We start from the raw sequence: 7,831 nt of genomic DNA on the forward strand, positions 1-7,831 counted from the left end.
CCACATCCTGCTCCTGTGAAGCCTCCGAGGCCAAACCAGCACCGCAGACCTGGAGAGACCCGGGAGATGGGGAAAAAATAAAAAAAAGAGCAGTAATTAAAACCAAATCTCGTAAAAAAGGGTCTGTCTGCAGCAATGCACGTTAGGGAGGGAGGGGGGCAGGTGCCCAGGGGCAGGGGGCCGGGCTGTGGGCGGCTGGGGCATCCTGGGGGCATCCTGGCATCCCTGCCGGGAGGACAGAGGGACAAATCCCACCTGGACCGAGGCTGGTTCCCCCCTTGCTTCGTGCAGGGAAGGCTTTTCCAGGCAGCGCCGGGGAGAGCAGCGCTCACAGGAGCACAGGACTCCGCTGCTGCTGCCACCCCACTGCCGGGACGGCTCAGCCCACAGCTCCCACTCCTGCAGCACGGGATTTCCTCCAGACAAGCTCCCCAGGGCGGCTCTCAGCAAGGGAGGATGGAGCCGAGCATGCGTGCCTTGGTGTGCTGCCAGCCCGAAAATGCCACCACCCAGCCTGGCACCTCTTCTGAAAGCACCAGTGACCTCTCCATCACCTCCTTCCTTGGCTGCATCCTGGCTACCATGTGCCTGGTTGGAGCGGTGGGAAACATCTACACGCTGGTGGTCACCCCTGGCTCCTTGTACATGTACACTGTCAGCCTGGCCCTGTCCAGTCTCCTGTACTTACCCACCGTCCCCTTCGTGGTCTGCACGTACTTTGTGCGGGACTGGTACTTCAGAGGCCTGGGCTGGAGGATCCTCTTCAGCCTCCACCTCCTCACCATGCACGCCAGCATCTTCATCCTCACCAGCATGAGCCCTAAGCACTACCTGGCTGTCGTCAGCCCTCTGGACACCCTGCACAGGTCAAGGGACCACTGGCGGGTTGTCACCTGCCTGGGGTGGCTGGTGGCCTTCCTCCTCACTATGATCCTCATCAACCTGCGCACCAGCCCTGGTGATGGGGTGACCAAGCACATGTACCATCCCTGGCAGATGGGGCATACAAGGTGTATCTCACTGTCCTCTTCAACACCTGCCTCCTCGCCCTGAGCCTCATCATCTGCTGCTTGTACCTCTACAGGAGGTCCCAGTGGGCTCTTGTACCGAGGAAACCAGCTGATGTCCCGCCCAAAAGGTCCTGTGTATGATCTTCAACATGCTGCTCGCTCACTGGGCTTGCTTCTTCAGCATCTCTTGGTATGACCAGGGCGACCCGGGGGGCTCTGGAGAGGACAGGTGCCCCCCACAAGCGGTGGGTGCCCGTGTTGCACACCAGTGTGCCATGGGGTTCAGCCCTTCTGCTGGGGGACAGGCTGCTGTTGCTGCCTGCGTGGGGCCGTAAGAGATACCGAGTACGGCAATAAATAAAAGGATAAAAGTCAGGTCCCCTGCGGCAAGGCAGCTCTGAACACTGAACTTGCCTGAGCCTTTTGCTAAACACCTCCATCGCAGTTTTTATCTGGGAGCTCTACCTAAAACTAGTTCATTGTCAGATTAGAACAAGAAACAATTTCCCAGAGGGAATCAGGGCTCCGGGCTCTCATGGCGAGTCCTCTGGAAACCGCTTTTCCAGATCCTTTTGGCCAAACCCTTCGAGATGAGCAGTTTGCTGAGGGCTCCCCATGGACCACGCACCACCAACATCTCCCCCATCCGGTAAAAGGGGGATAAAATTTCAGAGCTTGGGAAGGTTTCTCTTGCAGATCTGGTCCTAAAACCTGGCCAAGCACCACGACCAGTGCCAGGGTCTCCCCGCTCCCTACACAGGGACCGCTGTGGCTCGGCCACATGGTTTCCAGCCACAGCCTGACCTTCATTTCGGGTACCAACTGCTTCTGGATTTGGGAGAGAGATCGGCAAACTTGGCACAACTCTCCCACAGCCATCTGCAGAGCCACGCTTACACCACACCCCCCCCCACGTCCCCCCCCAAAAACCCCTCTTCTGCAGGCTGTAAAAGCCAATTTGTGGTACAAGAAAACAGCCTAACCTCCTTCCCCTCATCTTACATCCAGCCGTGAGCTCTCCAGGCAGATTTTCTTTTTTTCCTCGTCCCGTATCAGGGGCTCTGGCTCTCTAGTAGGATAGAGAGTAAGACCAAGGCTGGGAGAGGGTCCGCAGGAGAGGTGGGCATCGTTTGCACCATCCATCCAGCAAGTAGTTGGGAGATTGCAGAAGGGGGTTATAAGTTTATGTAACCCTTTATATCAACCCTCCTGGCCTCGTTTGGTGTTGTTTCAAATTAGTACCATCAGAAAAGAGCGGCAGCATCCTCTCCTCCTGCCCTCCATCCCCCCACACCTGCAAGGACTTAGTCTGTGATTATTTACTGGCAAAGCTTCGGGGTTTTAGTTTTACCCTAAGCCACATGTGAAGAAAGGCTGAAAAGGGAAGGGAGAGGGAAGGTTTAGCGAGGCATCAAACTGTAAAGCACCAACAGAAAACAAAGTTTTCCTTGTGAATTAAAACCCATTCTGCTCTTTTTAAAGCACATGCTCGTGGGCAGGGGCTGTCTTTCCCCAGGCAGGCAGAGTGCCCAGGACACAGGAGCATCATCATAAATCAGAAAAGCAATTGCCACTACAAGCCCAGTGCTCCCGCTCGTAGCCTGGCTTTGTACGTCCCTGCAGAAAAGAGGCAGACTGGAAAATTCAACTTGAGGAATTTAATTGACTTGCCAAGCTTTCATAAAAGGGACAGTCAATTACTTCAGCTCTCTGAAGAAACAGAAATATTAAATTTTTTATCAGGTCTTCAAAAAGTTCACAGAGTGCAGACATCCTACAGCAAGCCCTCCACAGCACACCGCATCCACTGGAGCAGGAATCCTCTTTTCTCTTAGCTATGTCCACATACCAAAAAGGATACCAGAAATCGAGAATACTTCCCCAAAAGTATTTACTAAAGAAAACACAAAGCAGGAGCAGCGTTTGACAGAGCACTGAAGGACTGGCAGCATTTCTTGCTCCAAGCCATCAGGCAGAAGTCATTCGGTCCCTGCCGCTGGCTGAAACAAGGGGGTGGGCAAAACCAGCTCCCCACTCCTCTGCTCATGGTAGGTTATGGCATTTGATCGTATTGTGAAGTTACTCAAAGGATGAAAAACATTATTGAATTGTTCCCCCCACTTTAAAAAAAAAAAAATAAAATGCAGATATTAAAGGAATCCTAGCTTTCAGCTTCCGAGGGGGAGGGTTCTGCTGCTGCGCACACCAGCACCGAGCACGGCGTGATCGCTGTCCTCAGACTCGGACCTGTCTGTCTCCACTTGCAAAACACTTAATTAGAAAAAAAAAAAAAGAAATAAACTGGAAAGCTGAGATTCATCAGCATTACTGCATCTTTCCCCAACTCTTATTAAAAGTGTGAATTCTTTCCTGAAAACTGAGGGTTTGGAAAAAATAACAGGACAAATAATAAGGTAAGAAGGGAAAAAGATCAAGGCTGGTAATTAATCAATTAAAGAATGAATAAAAGGAAGTGGAAAGGAGGACTTTATTTGGGCAGCCCACATAAAAGTGTTAAATCAGCTGCATTTCCCTACCTGGCCCAGTGGCTCAGCTGCCACAGCCCCAGTCCCGCCGCAGAGGTGCTGGTACTGAGCACAGCGTGAGCCGGTCCTGTGAGGGAACGCTGACGCTCTGTTCACGAGAGACCAGTCGCTGCTGCACCACGCTGAGCCTGTCACACAAACGATTCAAACCATTTTTTGTTAAATCTTACTCAGTATTTTGTAATGCTGCCCAGTTCTCAAGGACAGCAACGTTTTTCTGCTGTCGCCACCTTTCACGCCCTGCCTTTGTCCTCCACCCCCATCTCCAGCCAAGCTAAGCACAGCACCACCACGCTTTAATTACGAGTGTAGCAATTTTCCTGTGACTTCCATAAATATTTTAACAGACAAAATGGTGGATACCAAGAGTTTAAAGTTGTGAGTTTATTGCATATGTAACAAAAATGAACATGACCTCCTGGGTCCAGCCTACTATACAATCACTGTTTATTCCAGCTGGTTCCATAACCACATTAAATAGAACTAGTATTTCTTTAAATACTTTGATTTAGACATAAAATGAAACATTAGTGTACAACTTTCACAAAATAAATCTGCAATAAAAACAGTGGGAAGAATAACAAGGATAGCAGCAATACTTAAACATGACATTACAAAATAATAAATTAAAAAAATACATTATAAAGTGGTTGAGGAACAAAAAAAAAAATTAACAAATTAAAAAAAAACAGATCCATACTGTGTTTCTGGGAACTTGCTGTGCCACGCGGCCCTGAACCTGGGCACCAGCTCCAGAGGGCCCAGTGGCTGGATCACTAATTTACAAAATCTGTTGGATTTCCTAACCACCTCGACTTGAACTAAGCACGTACTGCTGAGCAAACGCCGATTTCACCACCTGGAGCTTCGAGCAGCCTTTTTGAAGCAGGGTCTCGTCTAACATAATGCCCAAGTTAACGCTAACATTCGTAAAACAGTCTCGCTTCTTCCCGATTTAAAACACGAGCAAAGTGGTGGTTTCCTACATCCCTGAGCATATAGTATAGGCTGATGAGCAGTATCAGGGCAAGCACTGAAGGTCTGTGCCAATGGACCAGCTTTTAGGTTTGCCTTTAGGACAGGAACAAAAGACACGCTGTACCTTGCATTTCCTTCGGGTCAGATCCAAGAGTTTATCCGTGTACAAGGTGGAACGTGGAATGACAAAATGAACACCAGACTTCGATGTTTTTCTTTGGGCAAGTTTGAGAAGTAGCAACCAGTTCAAGTGCTGGCAGACCAAGTGAGAATAAACATACAAATTCAGACAGCTGAGGTTACCCGAGCAGCTCCCGAGACCTCAGGGAGTCAATGGCTCAAGCCGTGCAAACTCTTGTTTGCATTTCATCCTTCCCTGGCCTGGAAATTGGCCACAGGAAGAACAAGCCATCGCTTAAACCCCATTCTGTCTCACTCCCTCCTTTTCCTTCATCCACCCAACCAGCTTTAAGGCCTGCCTCAAATACATGTACAGAACAATACAAAAAGATGTCTTCATCGTCACTGAAGGGGCACAAAATTGCAGAGACAACACGATGGGAGAGGTGGCGAAGCCGTTTAAAAAAAGAACTGAAATAATTAAAAAGACAGTGCCCTATTCTCGTTACTGTCAGCATGGAGGAGGTACCTTGACAAGGGCCTTTAAATACAGCAAAAAACAGACGGACTTTTCAAAACAACGATCCTTGCCTATTCTTATTTTGTGCATTCAATAAAACACTGACCTAGCAAAGACATTAGGAACTATCATATGTCAACTGTGTCATTGACATAAAGCTACTCGACCTATAGATCTCCAAATCAAGGGCCTTTACCTTCACCTTGCTTGGTGTTTACTGAGCCAGTTGTGCTGCACGTAGAGCTTGCGTGATAGGATTTTTGTTAGTAGTGGGCTTCAGTATCTGGGTTTTTTTTAAACTCTTTTAGTGAAAAATCCACATGAGACTGCATGCAAAGCTTTTGGGCAATAATCCATTTTGCTTTTTTTTTTTTTTCCTGACTGGTTTATTGCACATTCAAACGTAATGAAAGGATTAAATACACTCTATGAACAGGTACGACTTCACAGCCATTTCAAAAAGCCAGGGCTGTGGGTATTCTGCTACTCAGCCCAAGACCGTACAAGATGCTTCTCCGCAGACAGTTGCGTTTCCTCTCTTTTCCGCAAAAAGTTTCATTTACGTCCCAACAACCAGTACTGCAGAAACTGGTCCCCAAGTGCCAAAAGATTCCTACAGAACATGGGTCTAAATATGCCTCTCCTGTACAGTCTTGCAGGATGAGCATCTTTAGCCACCCCGTGCAAATCTCACAATATGGTACAATTTTACACCTCCAATGCAATCCTTACTCCCAACAACAACTCACAAGAAATATGGTCAATGGGGAAAAAAAAAAAAAGAAAAAAAAAAGAAAACCACAAACAAACAAAACAGAGAAAGATGCCAGGGTTTTGACAAGTGTCTACTTTCTGTCCTATCACAGTTTAAAGCTATTATCAAATTCAATTAAAAAAAGACAAAATAGAAGTATTCCAGTAGACATCTTCTAAGAACGATCTCTTACCCACAGCTGAATTTCAATGCACTATTCCATAAACATAACATCTGTTAAATGTTTCAGTAATGAATCTCTCTAAAAATCAGGCTTGCCAAAGAAAAAAATCCTATACAAGCAAGTCTGCTTTACTTAAGTTTAGACACGTCTGATAGATAACTGGGTCTTTCTGAAGCCGTGTTATTTGTTAAAATACCGTCTCATCTTGGTGTGCAAACTGGAAAAAATGTTAGTGATTCAGGTATTTGATTTGCTTTTGTTTCCCCTGGGAAGCCGTTTTAGCAATGTGTTAGAGAACAAACCTTTTAATATTAGTTTCAGATATTTGAAAAAATAGCCTTATATGGCTCTCTGGAAAAATTTTCATCCCTACAGAACTGAAGTCATAAATTCTTCCCATAGCTTTCCATAACATTTAAAGTGTACTCACTATGTAGTTACCCTTTTACCTCAACTTCCAAATAAACCTTTCCCAAGGCCAAAAACTTCAGAACAGAAGTCTGCTCTGTTAACTCAGCTTTCAGCAATTTCCACGCGAGTCTTAGAATTTGAAGTCACACAAACACATCTTGGGTAAAACAGCGGCACAGAAATCACAGCTTTGGGATTGACTAGATCTTTATCCTCCCTCTCCTCCTTACAAGGCTTCTCTGCAAGGTACTTACATCTGAACAAACTATGGAAAGTAATTCTGCAGGAGGAAATAACTGTTTTCATGTGCAAAACAATTAGATTTCAGCCAGGACAACCAAAAAGAAATCATACAATACCATTTAAGCTATTCCAGATTCCTTCACGTTTCTCAAGGTGAGCCACAGCTTCCACTGGGAGCTTCCTGCTAAGGCAGAGCTTGGATTTCTTTACCTTTCAGTTAAAATGTTCATATGGAGGTATTTTCTGCTAGAAGTTTACTTTTTTAGACAGGCGTTTAAAATGTGCAATGCAAATTCCAGTGCCAGTCAGACACTCTGCACCCGTTGGACTCTACAAGGGCTCAAGCTTGATTTAAGACAAACTAACCAGGTACACCTACCAGTTGCAAGTCCTCAGCAAATCAAGCTCCTTCTTAATTACACTTTGATTCTCCTATTAAAAAAAACCCCACAGGTCACTGACCCTATCACAATATGTGTTACAAATCTAGCAGAATATCCTGTGTAACCAAAGCCAAATGCTGAATTTGGCTGCATTTCATTTTATGGGGGATGGAAGAAGAGGGAAGGGGTTATTGTAACAAAGGGGAGAAAATAGAGTTGGAAACCACCAACAAAAGCCCCTACCCCCACCCTCATCCACCAGCGGCGGAAGGGAAACAGCCCCATCTCTAAGTTGTCTAGAGTTCCGATGCTTCAGACAGCTTAGCAGGAAGTTCACAGCAAGCTTCTTCTAGCTTTTGATTTGGTGGTCCATGAGCTAGCATCTGTTTCCTTTGGTTGCTTTTTCACTCCACAGCAAACCCACATGTCTCTTCCACAGCTGTCAACAGCTTCTCATAAAGCTTCTCGTATGACTCATAAGGCGGAATGTCAATCCGGTTAAAGCTAGAGGTAAAACAACACCACATTGCAGCATGTGAATCTAAAATATTTATTGGGGGGGGGAAAAAGAATATTCTAGATCGGCTACATATAGATAGAATTTATAAAAAAATCAAAGAAAACCTCAGCCACTTCAGTGGCCAAAGGAGACAAGATAAAAAGCAACTGTACTTCTGCAGCA

The 7,831-nt window shown here is 46.3% G+C and overlaps 2 protein-coding genes across 2 annotated transcripts in view; one reads left to right on the plus strand and one right to left on the minus strand.

Annotated features, from left to right (window-relative positions):
• Positions 1–468: 468 nt before the first annotated feature.
• Positions 469–1,151, plus strand: LOC118453013 (urotensin-2 receptor-like). Its single transcript, XM_035901342.1, is given in 2 exon segments — positions 469–979; positions 982–1,151. Coding segments are annotated over 2 exon segments (681 nt in total).
• Positions 1,152–5,660: 4,509 nt separating this feature from the next.
• Positions 5,661–7,831, minus strand: part of SMURF1 (SMAD specific E3 ubiquitin protein ligase 1) — a 19,119-nt gene continuing 16,948 nt past the window's right edge. Inside the window, exon 19 of the mRNA XM_035901343.1 lies at positions 5,661–7,653. Coding sequence (XP_035757236.1) covers positions 7,554–7,653 — 100 coding nt within the window. The 3' untranslated portion in view covers positions 5,661–7,553. The remainder of the gene's footprint in view (positions 7,654–7,831) is intronic.

Source organism: Egretta garzetta, unplaced genomic scaffold (genome assembly GCF_000687185.1).
Source record: "Egretta garzetta isolate BGI_Z169 unplaced genomic scaffold, ASM68718v1 scaffold299, whole genome shotgun sequence".
NCBI lineage: Eukaryota > Metazoa > Chordata > Aves > Pelecaniformes > Ardeidae > Egretta > Egretta garzetta.